Source organism: Epinephelus fuscoguttatus, linkage group LG2 (genome assembly GCF_011397635.1).
Source record: "Epinephelus fuscoguttatus linkage group LG2, E.fuscoguttatus.final_Chr_v1".
Lineage (NCBI taxonomy): Eukaryota > Metazoa > Chordata > Actinopteri > Perciformes > Serranidae > Epinephelus > Epinephelus fuscoguttatus.
Window position 1 is genome coordinate 3,906,727 of NC_064753.1, and position 15,210 is coordinate 3,921,936.

General features: G+C 42.0%; 1 protein-coding gene across 1 annotated transcript in view; it reads right to left on the minus strand.

The window, feature by feature from the left end:
• Window positions 1-586: 586 nt before the first annotated feature.
• Window positions 587-15,210, minus strand: part of LOC125905439 (uncharacterized) — a 33,750-nt gene continuing 19,126 nt past the window's right edge. The window contains exons 2-21 of the mRNA XM_049603377.1: window positions 8,501-8,654; window positions 7,589-7,788; window positions 6,915-7,056; window positions 6,310-6,387; window positions 6,114-6,183; window positions 5,903-6,015; window positions 5,678-5,797; window positions 5,530-5,576; window positions 5,261-5,344; window positions 4,955-5,020; window positions 4,191-4,251; window positions 4,064-4,114; window positions 3,354-3,418; window positions 3,128-3,239; window positions 2,326-2,406; window positions 2,149-2,241; window positions 1,953-2,048; window positions 1,596-1,775; window positions 1,333-1,421; window positions 587-1,203 (exon numbers count right to left, since the gene is read on the minus strand). Coding sequence (XP_049459334.1) covers window positions 1,125-1,203; window positions 1,333-1,421; window positions 1,596-1,775; window positions 1,953-2,048; window positions 2,149-2,241; window positions 2,326-2,406; window positions 3,128-3,239; window positions 3,354-3,418; window positions 4,064-4,114; window positions 4,191-4,229 — 885 coding nt within the window. The 5' untranslated portion in view covers window positions 4,230-4,251; window positions 4,955-5,020; window positions 5,261-5,344; ... (6 more) ...; window positions 7,589-7,788; window positions 8,501-8,654 and the 3' untranslated portion in view covers window positions 587-1,124. The remainder of the gene's footprint in view (window positions 1,204-1,332; window positions 1,422-1,595; window positions 1,776-1,952; window positions 2,049-2,148; window positions 2,242-2,325; window positions 2,407-3,127; window positions 3,240-3,353; window positions 3,419-4,063; window positions 4,115-4,190; window positions 4,252-4,954; window positions 5,021-5,260; window positions 5,345-5,529; window positions 5,577-5,677; window positions 5,798-5,902; window positions 6,016-6,113; window positions 6,184-6,309; window positions 6,388-6,914; window positions 7,057-7,588; window positions 7,789-8,500; window positions 8,655-15,210) is intronic.

The following is a 15,210-nucleotide window of genomic DNA, read 5'->3' on the forward strand; positions in this document are numbered from 1 at the left end:
ACAAACCACGCCCCTTACAAAACACGCCCATACAACACTACGGTGGCTGTGGAGGCCCAGAGCACTTAGAAAGCAAACAGAAAGGAAACAAAGCAATAATGGGAGCAATTTTAACAACTTTAACGGTTGATTCACAATATTAAATGCCTTTCAATGCAAACAATGCGCTTGAAACAATAAATTAATACAAAAATAGAAAGTAATGTAATTAAAAAGATTATATAGGACTGCTAAATCTGGTGCATGCATCTTTTAATTTTTTTTAATATAAGTGACTAATGTATGTGCACAAGGTTATTTTAAACTCAATAAAATAAAATATTTACAATAATAATAATTAGTAGTAGTTATTTCAGTTAAAATAGGTTGTTTCCACCGGCCGTTTTTCTAAGAGCCACACTGTCACAGAGCTTGGCCTACCACATCAGATGCCATAAATATCACTCTAAGGTGATGATTTCTTATTGGTTAACAGAAAAGATTGCTGGCCCTTTGACACAAATAAAATGTATTTATTTATTTATAAATATGACCATACACAAGTCATTAAAATATGTACCTTAAAACACAAAAGTTGAGACAAATGAAACAGCCAGCAACAACTTTTATTGTCAATAAAAAAAACATTCTCATTTCACATATGTAACCCTCTTCCAGGCTACCGTGAGTTCTTAACGTATGAGCCAAACACACACACACAGTACTGGAGTTTAGGGTTCTTTTATTTTTTTTAACCCCACCACACAATCATGCAGCCTGGGGCTGAACGCGGCTCGTGCGTCTCGTCTTTTCCTCCTGTTCTCCTGCTCCCGTACTGCTCCCCTGCTTTCAGTCTGCTCTCCAGTGCATCTCTCATGCCTCTGCCATCTGAGGTCCAGCCGCTACTGCATTTAAAGGGAGTGAGTGATTAGTAAGTGGGTGTCAGCTCTGTCAATCACTCACCTGGCTCTGCTCTCCTGAGCGCTCTCCACCTCTCTCTCTCCTGCAGCTTTGCCCCGACCACACTCACCTCCACAACATATTTATGATTCTAGACTTTAGACTTTTTTTTTTATTCATCCTACATACATAGATACTACAGCCTCTTCAAAAACTCCTCAGAGTCCAGCGCTCTTCTGAGTTTTTCAGCATATTTTTGTAGTTGCTGTAGTGCCTCCTTGCTCATGTTTTTTTTCCATGTAATGAGCCAACAGCCGTTTCTCACTGATGAGACAAAATAGAAGAAAATAGCAATTAGTAAAAGGAAATTCACACTGAGAGGCTGTCATAAACAATGTAAAAAACAATACATATACTGTAGGTATTAGCACTCTCCTTATGTATGTAGCATACCTCAAGTCATACTGCAGTCCACATTTATACATTTCCATGGCTCTGTCAATGGAAAATGCATGGACAGTTGAAAGGGCGTGGACTGTTGCCTGTGTCATGAGGTGAACAAAAGGACATCTTTCATTTAGACATTAAAGTAGTCTGTCATGTTGCAGTTAACAAGATATTAACCATAAGTTAAAGACTGACAATAATAATAATAATAATAATAGTAATAATACAAAATATGTTAATATGATAAATAAAAAAGTTTCATAATTTACCTCTGGCAGAAGCACATCCATAACAAATGCCACTTGATTGTGACATCTGGTTGTCTGTGCTTCAACCAGGCTTGTCAAGAAGCCCAGCACTCTGTCCAGCTGCTCATCCTCCTCAAAGAAAATTATCACCCTGCCCTTTGATGTTGCCCAGGAGGATGTAAGTTTTCCTGCGATGACCACCTGTAAACATATATATATATATATATATATATATATATGTGTGTATTTTGGGAGGATGCTCAAAATAAATGTACAAACACTAGGCTAACAGAAAATGTTTCACTTAAATCATTCATTTATCATGTTTTGACCAAAATTAGTTACAGTATGTGACTCAAATTTCATTTTCAAACTCACTTCAAGATGTTGGAGTAGGCTGTTATCCTGAGTGATGAACGTTACAAGAAGGTCACTAGTGACTCTTCTATGGTGTTCAGCTTGCTGAGCCCTTTCCTAAAATTTGATTAAACAGCATTCAGATGTTAAACGTAATTATTCTGGTTAAGTATATTAAATGAGATTTGCTGTTTCTTGATCCTTTGCACGTCCTTACCACAAGCCTGTCGAAAGATGCGTCTTCACTCAGGATCCCAACGTCTCTGGTTGTGGTGACCACATCATGTTGGTCCATGCTGTCATTATTGTCCTTAATCAAGACACACAAAGACATGACTTAGTGCACAGCTGTAAACACTGGATATGTTGTTCTCATGCAATAATCTTCACTCACATTAACCTGCTCTCTGGGTGGAATGCTGTAAGGCCTCTTACTGTAAATGTGGTCGGTGGCAGGGTCGGTGTCCTGTGGACTCTGCAGAAAGCAAACCATAATTGTGTCAGTTTGTTTTATGGGGATCCAGGGAGGATTGACATTTGCACATAAAATTATTGCACCCCCATTGCAAATTAGGTTTATTGACAAAATGTACAATCTTTCTGCTTGTTACAATAAACAAATCAACCAAAAAACATTGGAAAAGCTCAAGACAACAAATGATAATTGTGGATTTTTCAAAATTTGACACAAAATCCCACGTTTTATGACTACTGCTGTCTCAAAATCATTCAATCCCCTCAATGGAAACCCTCATAAGAGTACACATTTGCAAAACTGGTGTTGTACACCTGATGCAATTTAGCTTCAATAGTTATATCAGGTGTGCTTTAGATATCACTTCAAATAACTGTACTGGCTAGAGATTTGTCAACAGTGACGTTTAAGTGCATGACAGAAATGTGCCTGAGTGACATACAAATACATTTATTGCAAAAATGACAGATGTATTCTTGAATCCATTTAAATTGTTCATGTTTGATTTGTTTATTGCCAACTGCTGAAAGTTTGTTAATTTTACTAATACACCGATTCTGCAATGGGGGTGCAATAATTTTGAATGTAACTGTATAATAACACAGTACCATCCAAAACATATTGCATCGTGTGCTATAAATGTTCGTTTAATAGCTGTTTGAGTGGTGACCTATTTTCAAACAGGCAGGAGTGATGGATACTGTGTCAGGTCTTCACTGACCATGGTGCTGCTTTCGTGTTTTCTTTTTCGTGTGATCCTGAATACCGGTGGTACATTGTCACGAAGGGTTGCCTTTCCTTCTTCTGTAAAATGGGCAGACTTCCTTCCGTACCTGTAATTAACATACATTTTCATGACCCAGAATCAAGAGATAAGTGTTACCATAAAGTGTTTTTAATAATTAAATTAAAAATCGAGTTATCTTTCAGGAAGCCCTGCAGCGTACCCTTCCAGCCCAAGGTTTTCTAATAGGACAATACACCACCATCTTCTCAGGAGACACATGTCATCCTAATAAAGAGCACAGTTACTTGATAAGGAAAGCAAGCATCCATGGCAATGTACCAGGCATACTGTAGTGATGATTAATTATATAAATCAATACATGTAAGACAAAGGTAATAACTGACAGCTGACTACTCAGTGAAAAAGTGGGCACACATTTCCACTGAAATATGTAGTGTAGATGAGAATATTGTTGTCATTACAATAAATTGTATATTACAAAAGACATGACATACTGCATAGATAGAAAACAGAGCACCGTCCACAATCCATTTATTTACTTCATAGTAACACTGGTTTAAATTTTTTTCAAAAAAAAAGTTACTGTATTGATTTCAAGTCATTGAAATGTGTTGTATTGCTCTACATGAGCCAAACATCGTCCTTGAATTGTATTGGAGCCATGGAAAATACTACATATCATGCAATGTATTGTTAAATCACTACTTCCAGCTTCTGTAGCTGGAACAAAATTTGGTATTTATCTGGGCCCGTATTTATCAAGCTTCTCAGAATTACTCCTAAGAATTGACTTAAGAGTGAAATAATTCTTGGCTTAAAGCTCCAATTAAAAATAATTATCAAAAAAAAGAAAGAAAAAAAAAAACAATCATGTGCCACATTACTTTATATGGCATTACCCTCACTCACCATTATCATGAAGACACCATAATCATTTCCATGTGTCTGCTTAGGAACACCCTGTATGACGGACAGTTACAGTTAACGAACAGTAGATAATTACAAATCAATTTGATAGTGATATTGCAGGCAATACCTCCAAATCCAGAGCAGTCTTCTCCATCCAGGCTCCCATAGCAATCTGCTGTGCAACACCTCTGAGTAACAAAAACGCAGCAATGTAAAACATAAAAAGTATACACTGCTATGATTCTGTTGGGGAGAAAAAACAAAAACTGATGGTATGTCACAATATGAACAGTATCAAAATCTGTAATCCACAGAAGAGGGAACATGTCCAAGAACTGGACCACACAAATAGGTAAATATTGATCATTTCCTAAAGTTCAACAAGGAGGATTTCTTTCTGTCCCCCTTTCCTTTTGATTGCACTGACAATTTGTCTATTTGAGTCCATTTCTAGCTCTCTAGAAGCAAATCTTGTCTGACCCTATAACAATCTTTCAGTGCTTGGTGCATTTATTGTCACATTACCTCCTGATTGAACTTGCATGTTTGGAAATTTTTCGAAACATTGGCAGGTCAGGGTAACGTGACTGCCAGAACACACAACACTAGCAACCTCAACAGATTCCTGTAGGCCTGACTGCAGAAACCATCTGCTCTTCTGAAATAATGGGAATCCAGAAAGAAAATTTCTTTCTGGAGTACCCTCATTACCTATAGAAAATACACAGTCTGTACAATAAGCAAAAAGCCACAGCAAACTCACAAATGACTTGAAGGTTAAAACACAGACATCATCATCCACGACATATGTCTTCACATGTTGTGTTGATTGTATGCCACTCACAAAATGATGTTCTGTATGCAGTATCTCAAATGGTATAATGTCCTTACATTCAGAAGAAAATGCCCTGGAATCCACAGAGGGATGATGAGGGCATCTTTCTGGTCAGCATCTTTCTGTTAAAAAAAATGTGCTGCTTTATTAACACTTGAAAAAAAGGTTAAAATCAGTTATGCATGATGAGGGAGTACATGATATTGAGTGGTGATTTGTTAGACATAATAGTGTTGCAAGGCTAAGAGACATTTTATTTAGCTTAGTGTTTGAATTATCCTTGCATTAAATTATCCTTGATGCATAGTATTTAGGACCAGCAAAAACTTTTCACAAAATGACTATTTATGTTGTTTAATTACTGGGAAATGGAGCAGGGGATCGCAGTTGGTGGGAGGGAGCCATGTTGGGGTGACATGTAGATCTGCAACAAAAACATCCCTTCCCTGTAGATTGAAAGCATACCAAGATTTTGTAAGTGCCAGAAAATAGTAAAGCATATGGCTCAATATCACCTATCAATACATCTATGTAATGCATGCAAGCCTAGAAATTCCCTTTTCATCTAGTCACTTAATCTTGGTCAGTATTAAATGTCTTACATATATATATATGTTTTTTTTAAACCAACCTGCATATTTGCCATCTCCCGGACAAGCCTGAGGCACCCATTCCTACCTGTTGATGTAGTTTACAAACAGCATCATACTATGAATTCTTAATGATTTTGAAAACACGAAAACATGCTTTCATCAGTAAAATGTACAGTTGTCAAGTACCATTGCGTCCATTTCTCTCTGAAGTCCCATGGTCAAGATGTCACTTCTGGAAAGGCAAGTTGGTCCGTCTTTGATGATGAGCTCATTTCCAGGTCTTGTAACATCAAGGACATAATTGATCTAGGGTAACAGGTATAAATAAACAGGAAAACCAAAAAAAAGCATGGACATTAACAATTTATCAAAAAAAAAGTTGTTAACAATAATGACAGTATGCAGAAATACCTGTTTACCAGCTGCTCCTGAAGCGGATGACGACCCTTTACACTCCATGAGGCTCTGCAGGACTTTAGCCATGAAATGATTGTCATGGCCTCACATTTCCCTGAACAATTGCACTGTAGTAAAAGGTATAACATCATCATGCCTTGTTCACGTGACATGTTTGTCTAACAAAACCAATTATATAGATGGCATTCCAAAAATACATACACACCCATTATGGCCTTTCCAGATGAATCCAGTGTGATGTCTGCTGATGAGATTTTATGAATGTCAGCCAGGGTCTTCTCATTCAACATGGTGTTGTGATGATGAATGATAGAGCGCATGAGATAAATATGGCTCCCCGGAGACATCATATTTAAAAAGTAGTTATTCCTTCTCATTTTGGAGAACAACTGCTCTGCTACCTGAGAATTCACCCAGCCATGAAGTTCGGGTACCAAAGCAATTTTCCTCAAGCAGTCTTTTGCATCACTGGTGTTAGCCTTGTGGAAAATGTCATAGAGAGCATAGTGTTCAGCTGAACCTGTAGAGGGGTGTGCGTTGCTGTCTGCATGCTCCTTTTTAACCTTCAGCCATGGCAGGTTTACTTTCAGATCACCTTTCTGTGCAGACTGAAGGTTTTCTGGCATGGCATCAGCAAGTCTGCCTTCATTTGGCCTAAAGGGGATTTTTACTGGTTCACGCAGGTTTGTGTGCGTGGCCAAACCTCTTGCAAAATCATATATGACTACATTAGGAAAGTGCTTAAATGATAGCAACATATCACAGTAGTCCCGTGGACTTTCAGCCTCACACTGAACTTGATAGAATTAATGATTCCACAGGGGCACATTATCACTGCCCAGCCACGTTAAAAAGAAACAAAGAAAGAAAAAAAATATGAGATGGAAAAATATTTAGAAGTGTTTGGTTTAAATCATGTTTCACTTCGATAGCGTTAAAGATGCTTAATAATAATAATTGTCAGCAAAAATCTCAGATTTGTATTTTTGTGTTTTGATAAACTTACCAGATGCACCCAATACTTTTTGAAAGACCTTGTCAAAAGCACTGCAGCTTTTCATCTGGTCTTTCAACCTGATGACAAGATCCATTTTGGAACCCGTTGACTCAAGGCCACACTGTTTGACCAGGTTTCGTACCGCGTCAACCTGTAAAAACATGGGCAAATATTTGAACAGCCACATAAGCTTTAATGCAAAGATGCTAGCATAAATTACATTCAAAGTATTGCTTATACTCAAGCGTTTTTTGTTATGCACAAATATGCACGTAATAAATGTGACCATTTCAGGGTAAAATCTAGAAACTAATCTGGTAATGCTTTGGATTACAGCCTGCATACCCCTTAGTTATAGAATACGTACCTGGTAGTTACTACAGGATAAATTATTCCTAATACCTCCCAAAGTGCCAGATTATTGCTCAGTAGGTCGTACATACACTGTAATGATAAAATAGGTACCCGGTAGTTAAAAAATGACTACAGTACAAGTACCTTGTAAGTTCCTGAATTGTTATCCCTTTATTCCATAACTTTACATCTTGTTCCCCTGTACCTACATATACGTATTGGTATGTACTGTACAGATACACCATTAGTACAAAACATTACACCCTGACTCTGGAGTAATTACGCTGTACATTGCGGGCTGTAATCCAAAGCATCACTGCTAATCTCACCTTCAAGTTCGTTTTTTCGTTGATCAATCTGTCCGCGGATATATCCATTTCGGCTTCATCTGCAGGGTTTGCCCGCTTGCTGCCTTGACCCTTCTGGTATTCTGTGTTTAATAACAAGTTGCTTGCCCTTGTGCGTGGTCCAATCCAAGGTGCCCATTTGTGGTAGGATGGCGATATCACGCATGGATTAGCAGCATTACCTAGAGAAGGAACAACCAGATAAAAAACACATGGACTCCTTAGCTTTGCTAATTTAAGAAATATCAATGTATGCAGTTGGATACATCTGGCACAGAGCACCCTTTAAATGATGACTTTTCAATATATGAGACTGTTGGCCTCCCATTAGACAGTTGCTAAAAGAACACCCCTTACCTTCATTTGTTTCACATTGTCCAAGAACTTAACTGTTCTTTTATTGTCACTGTTGATCATTTAGCTTGCTATAGACAGTCTGGAGGCTGCACTGCCCCACAGTTGAGTTCTGCCTTTTTTGTTCATGATCAGATGCCTGGGCAGTGATGAGAGTAATTGATGAGCTTGGGGACATATGATACCAATTAAAAGTATTATCGTGCTACATGGTAATCTCTAATTATCGAGCAGCATAACAACTAGGGATGGGAAATTGAGAACCACTTCCAGTTGAAAATCAACAACAAATTGAAATTTGAACCAAAATCATCTGATGCTGATCATCAAAGGAAGAGCTCAAGTGCAGGGCAGTGCAGCCTCCAGACTGTATAAAGCAAGCCAAAAGATTAACAGTGACAATAGAACAGTTAAGTTTCCCCGCACAGAATACTGACCATAAATCAATAACATAATTGACAGAAGAATCAGATCAATAAGGGGAATCGATAATGGCACTGGTATTAACAAAATCTTATCAATACTCGTGGTTGGACTTACCTCTATATTTAACAACTGACCACTGGTGGCCTTGTAAATGGGGAATTAGGGCGTGGTATGGCCCTACCGTCTGGCACAATGGGCACTGAAAAGTGTCCACTCCCAATTCAATGGGCTCCGGGCATGTGCCCTCCCGAAATGTTGTGATGTTGGTCTATAGGAGAATAAAATACAATTAAAACTCATACTTCCTTACTTTATACATTTTTAAAGGAATAAAGGATTAAAGCAAAAATATATTGTTTGTTATTGATTCAATACTGCAGGTTTCCAACCCAATGTAAGAGCTCAAGGCTAAAACTGAATGGCTCACAAGATAGGTGTCATTTCCTAGACTCAATCCAAACCTCATTTTAAAACAAAGGCCCTGTCCTACTTATCTAATTGCAAACACCTGAATACATGGCTCCACTGGCCATTAAATTCATACAAAAGTTACTGAAGCACAATAGCAGGAATAAAAACCTATTTTTGCAAGGGTCAGAAGACCCTTCATGATGAAAAATAAAGAGTTAGCGTACCCGGCCTGGAGGGTTACCAGGGCCCCACCCTGGAGCCAGGCCTGGGGCTGGGGCCCGTGGGTGAGCGCCTGATGGCCGGGCCTTTGCCCATGGAGTCCGGCTGGGCCCAGCCCGAACCGGCTACATGGGCTTGTCCCCCTTCAGGCCCACCACCCGCAGAGGGATCCAGAAGGATTCGGTGCAGTGTGGATCGGGCAGCAGACCAAGACAGGGGCCTTGGCGGTCCGATCCTCGGCTACCGAAGTTGGCTCTTGGGACATGGAATGTCACCTCTCTGGCGGGGAAGGAGCCGGAGCTTGTGGAAGACGTTGAGCGCTCACCGGCCTCACCTCGACACATAGTTCCGGCTTTGGAATCGAAGTCCTTGAAAGGGGTTGGACTCTCTCCTTTGCTGGAGTTGCTCTGGGTGAGAGGCGGAGGGCCGGGGTAGGTTTTTTGATAGCCCCCAGACTCTCTGCCTGTACATTGGGGTTCACCCCAGTGGACAAAAGGGTTGCGTCCCTGCGCCTTCAGGTTGGGGAACGGGTCCTGACTGTTGTCTGCGCTTATGCGCCGAACAGCAGTTCAGAGTACCCGCCCTTTTTGGAGTCCCTGGAACGGGTGCTGGACAGTGCCCTGACCGGGGACTCCATTGTTCTGCTGGGGGACTTCATCGCTCACGTGGGCAATGACAGCAGGACCTGGAGGGGCGTGACTGGGAGGAACGGCCTGCCCGATCTGAACCCGAGTGGTGTTCAGTTATTGGACTTCTGTGCAGGTCGCAGTTTGGCCATAACTAACACCATGTTCGCGCATAAGGATGTCCATCGGTGCACGTGGCACCAGGACAGCCTAGGTTGCAGGTCAATGATTGACTTTGTAGTCGTATCATTTGACCTGCGACCATATGTTCTGGTTCACCCAACCAGTCCACATGTGTTTTGTGGATTTGGAGAAGGCTTACGACCGTGTCCCCAGGGGCATCCTGTGGGGGGTGCTCCGGGAGTATGGGGTGGGTGGCCCTTTGCTAAGGGCCATCCAGTCCCTGTACCGAAGGAGCACGAGTCTGGTTTGCATGGCTGGCAGTAAGCCGGACCTGTTCCCTCTGAGGGTTGGACTCTGCCTGGGCTGCCCTTGGTCACCGGTTCTGTTCATAACTTTCATGGACAGAATTTCTAGGCGCAGCCGAGGGGTGGAGGGTGTCAGGTTCGGTGACGGGAGGATCTCATCCCTGCTATTTGCGGATGACGTGGTCCTCCTAGCTCCATCGAACAGTGACCTCCAGCTCTCACTGGGACGGTTCACAGCCGAGTGTGAAGTGGCTGGGATGAGAATCAGCACTTCCAAGTCTGAGGCCATGGTCCTCAGCCGGAAAAGGGTGGATTGCCCACTCCAGGTCAGGGGGGAAGTTCTGCCTCAGGTGGAGGAGTTTAAGTATCTCGGGATCTTGTTCACAAGTGGGGGTAGGATGGAACGGGAGATTGACAGGCGGATTGGGGCGGCATCAGCAGTGATGCGGACACTTAACCGGTCCGTTGTGTTGAAGAGGGAGCTTAGCCAGAAAGCGAAGCTCTTGATTTACTGGTCAATCTACATTCCAACCCTCACCTATGGTCACGAGCTTTGGGTAGTGACCGAAAGGACGAGATCGCGAGTACAAGCGGTTGAAATGAGTTTCCTCCGCAGGGTGGCTGGGCTCAGCCTCAGAGATAGGGTGAGGAGCTCGCACATCCGGGAGGGACTTGGAGTAGAGCCGCTGCTCCTCCACATCGAGAGGGGCCAGTTGAGGTGGTTCGGGCATCTGGTAAGGATGCCTCCCGGACACCTCCCTTAGGAGGTGTTTCGGGCATGTCCAACCGGGAGGAGACCTCGGGGCCGCCCCAGGACACGCTGGAGGGATTCCATCGCCCGGCTGGCCTGGGAATGCCTCGGGGTTCCCTCCAAAGAGCTGACGGAGGTGGCTGGGGAGAGGACTGTCTAGGCTTCTTTGCTGAGGCTGCTGCCCCCGCAACCCGGACCTGGATAAGCAGAGGATGACAAGACAAGACGAGACGAGACGAGACAAGACGAATTTTTATTGAACATGTTGCACATCATTTACAAATGCACACAGTAGCCATCGTGTAATTTCAGAGTGCATTCAACAAAATAAGCCAGGGGGTCATGACACAGAAAGGATTTAAAAAAAAAAAGAAAAAAGAAATAAATAAAATAGAAAATAAAATAGAAAATAAAAGGAAAAACAAGTATTCAAGGGATATTCAGACCAAAGTCCAGCAGTCAGTCCAAGCATCAGATCAAGCATCACATCACAATCCAGCACCACATAAACTGTGTTCAAATACAGATTTTAAGTTTGACACAAACATTAATTGTTTGTAAGGCCTTATTATTGGTAGAGGATTTAATAGATTCTAAGTACTGTTCAAACTCTTTGTAAAAAACAGTGAACAGGGGTCTTCTGTCTAAAAATTTGCACTTATGTATATGAAATTTGGTTAGAATGATCAGTAGATTTATCATATATGCTTTTTCATGCAATTTCCTATCATTGGGGTAAAAACCAAATAAAACATGCTCATACAATAATACAAAGTCCTTGTAAACCATGTCATTAATAAATTTAACAACATCTTTCCATAATTTACTAGAGAAATGACATTTCCAAAACAGATGAGACACAGTTTCTGGATGGGGGCCCTGGCGTCAGGTGTCTCTCTTTCTCTAGCCATCTCTGCCTGGGCGCTGAACTGAGTGGAAGACAGAAACCAGCGAGTGACTTCTTCTTCTTCTTCTTCTTCTTCTTCCTCTTTTCCAGCAGTATCAACGCTACTTGGCGTATCACTGCCTCCAGTGAGTGACTGAGTCACGTCACCAGCTTGCCTCATACGCGCAGGCAGGCCAGGAATGCTCGATACTGCGACAAATATCCCCCACAATATTACTTGTTTCCTTCACTGTAAAATCGGGAGATTAGTGGGAGAAATTACTGACCTGGAGCATCGCGGGAGATAGGGTTAAAAATTGGGAGTCTCCCGCGTGAATTGGGAGAGTTGGCAAGTATAGTTTTATACAGTCCATGGCAGCAACAGTCATGTTTACAACAACAAAGTCACTATTTAAAACCCAATAATATCTCACTGGAATATAAATATTCCTCCTGACATAACAATACTGAGTGAAGAAAGTCACGTTATCTCAGCATGAAGACAAACATCAGTATCAGTCATTCACCCTGCTCTCTGTCCCACGTCTACCGAGGACACTCACTGTGAACATTCTCGGGCAGAACATATGCGGAACGGACTCAGAGGTCCGCGCAGACTCAAAGCGGACATCTGCAAGCCCTGTGCGCGCAAAGCTCAGATTTTACAACCAGTGACTGCTCGGCATGTATTTTTCACATCGCAGGGATTTTTCACGGGCATTTTTACAGGAAACTACAATGCAGAAGTGCGCTCGACTATGAAAGCCCGAATGACTGCAGACATTCCTCGTGGAGTCCGTTCCGCATATGTTCCGCCCGAGTATGTTCGGGCCTTTAGCCTACATACAGACAGCTTTCATTTTAGTTTGTCTTTAACACTTTGCTGTTAGCACCACGAGCGCAATGTGCTTGTGTCGACCGCAATCATAAATCATAATAGCGGTGAATGAGAGACTGTGGACAGAGCAGATTTAAATATTCTACATGCCGATCACATGTATTGATAAAGTATTGGCTTGGCTGGCAGAGGTTTTATTGCACTTACTCACAGTAACAAGTTGTCGTTAACCAAAGTAGCCTAATCTTGAAGTTATATTCAATCTTCATCTGCACTGTGGCCCCACCGCTGCAGAATGATGATACATGAAACCGAAACTTTAAAAAGTAACGCCGATGTCAAAGCTGTGTCGACAGGAAAGAGGCAGAAGAGAAGCAAAACCACCTGGGGCAGTGCGGGCGGGGCATCAAGGCCACTGTGGCCTTTGGGCAGATTTTTTTTTTTAAGGGCCATAGCCCTCGTGGCCCTTGTGAAATTCCTGCCCTGGTGTTCGGCCTATATAATTATTTGCTTGGTAAAGATAAATCATCATAAGAATTGTGAAACTCATGTTTGTAAAGCATGGATTTTGCTTACTGACCTTGATTAGTAGTAGTAGTTGGACACATCCCCATATAATATAGGTAATTTAATGTGGAAGTATTATCAACTTGCTAGCGCGCTAGCTAGCTAATGCTGTCTATGAACTATGAAATTATATCATATGTCTCCACAAGTATTAATCGAGGACAGTAAGATAAAGCCATGCTTGACAGATGTGAGTTTTTATAATTCCTTATGATAATGAATAATCTTTCACCACGTCAGTCATTCAATTCATGTAAGCCAAGAACAAAACTCCTCTACTAGTGTCTCGCAGTGATTAGAGCCTAAATATTGAAATTATAATTACCTGGAGACAAAACTTTATTTTCTACTTCATGTAGATCATAATGTGCATATATGTGTTGTGGCGATCATGTATATTTTATAAATATATTTTTTTATAATACGGTGGTTTTCAGCTGATGGCTTGCTCACCTCCAGACACACCCATCGGTGCTACTGGCCAGTGGGATGTCTCCGATCAGCTGAGTCCAGGTAGACCGGCCCCTACATTATGCCGCTCCTGGCAGTGTGGCGAAAGACGCCAGCGGCAAGTGAGCAACGAGCAGGAAGTCCTCTACGTATTCGGCCTACCACGGCATTTTACATCATTCAAAGTCCGCGAAATAGGTGCATTTCCCTGTGGAATAACATTCATCCAGCCACCGGCCTCACCTCGTATTCGCCGCCATGGATATATCAAGGGATCCTACGAAGTCTCCACGCCCAAAACAACGCCGGAGCGTTACGGCATTCACCTACAATCTCGTGAGTTGGCAAAAGCAACCGGGGGTTACTTTACGTTTCATTACTCCTTGTTTTGTACCTTCGGCCGGGTTGATTTAGTGTGTGGGAACTGAACTGAATCAGAGCGAACCAACTACTAACGGCTACAGTCTGCAGGAAGGCAGGGCTAAGTTTCCAGTCCCGCCCATGTCACATGCGTCAGACGTCAATCACGTACGTCAGGCGTCGAACCCCGCCCACATCTAACATGTCACTGTGGTTCGTTCAGGAAAAGTCGGAATTGACCTATGGCTAAGTCCCGCCCTCAGACGCGATGAGCCAGTCACAGTGCATATAGCCATTTCCATACACTCGGACATTCTCTGCCTGGACGTTCATTGAAATGCATTGCAGAAAGTTAGTTTTGTTCGGTTTTATGAGCTTTTTCGGAGATTTGAAGTTTAAAAACAGTCAAACAGTGTACATGGGGTACATGCAACACCGACACAAGCTATCCTGAGAGGCTGGGCAACGGGGTGTATTTTTTACACTTTAAACCACATCTCAACCCAGAAAAGTGTCTCCTTTGGATAAAGTTGTGCGGTAGACCACAACATCAACTCAACGTGAATAAGATTAACAAGGATGTCTACATCTGTTTTAAGATAAGTCAACATTGTGTTTGAGGCAACATATTGTCACTTTGCTGGAAAGAAATATAAAGTTATCTTTAACGTCTCTAGCTAATGTTAGTTCCTAGCTGCGTTGTTCATCATGTCACCTTGTTTGCTGGGAGTTCATTTGCCTATTTTGTTCTAGTTTAGTACTTTGGTGATCGTACATCATCGTTAGCTCTTGTCCAAAGGACTCTAGTTAAGCTAACGTTAACTTCTGGAGCTTACCTTCATTAATTTATCTGTAAGGTCACACCCCGCCTTTCTGAAACTTTTGTAGTACAATGAATTTCAGAATTGTGTGAGTGCGGCCGGAGAGCGGGCGGCAATGTTTGATGCAGGAAACTTGATATGGACTTGAAAATCAGTTTCGGAGTGGAGGGGTTTTGGAGTGGGGGTGGTTTGGAACGGCGGTATTTCGGAACAGCGGTGTTTCGGAATGGAGAGCTGTCCCCATCGCAGAGATAACAAAGGTTGGCAAAACGTTATGCTGAACTGAATGATTCAATGTAAATACTGTAGCACCAAACTCACGGAGAGACACTCTTGGTAAAGATGATAAAAAGGCCATTATCCTTTTCTCATATTCTGAGCCAAAAACCTTAACTTCAGTGGCACTTTATCTTGTTGTTTTTGATGGCGACGACAAAGAGATGCGGTTCACAAGCGTACACTGTGAC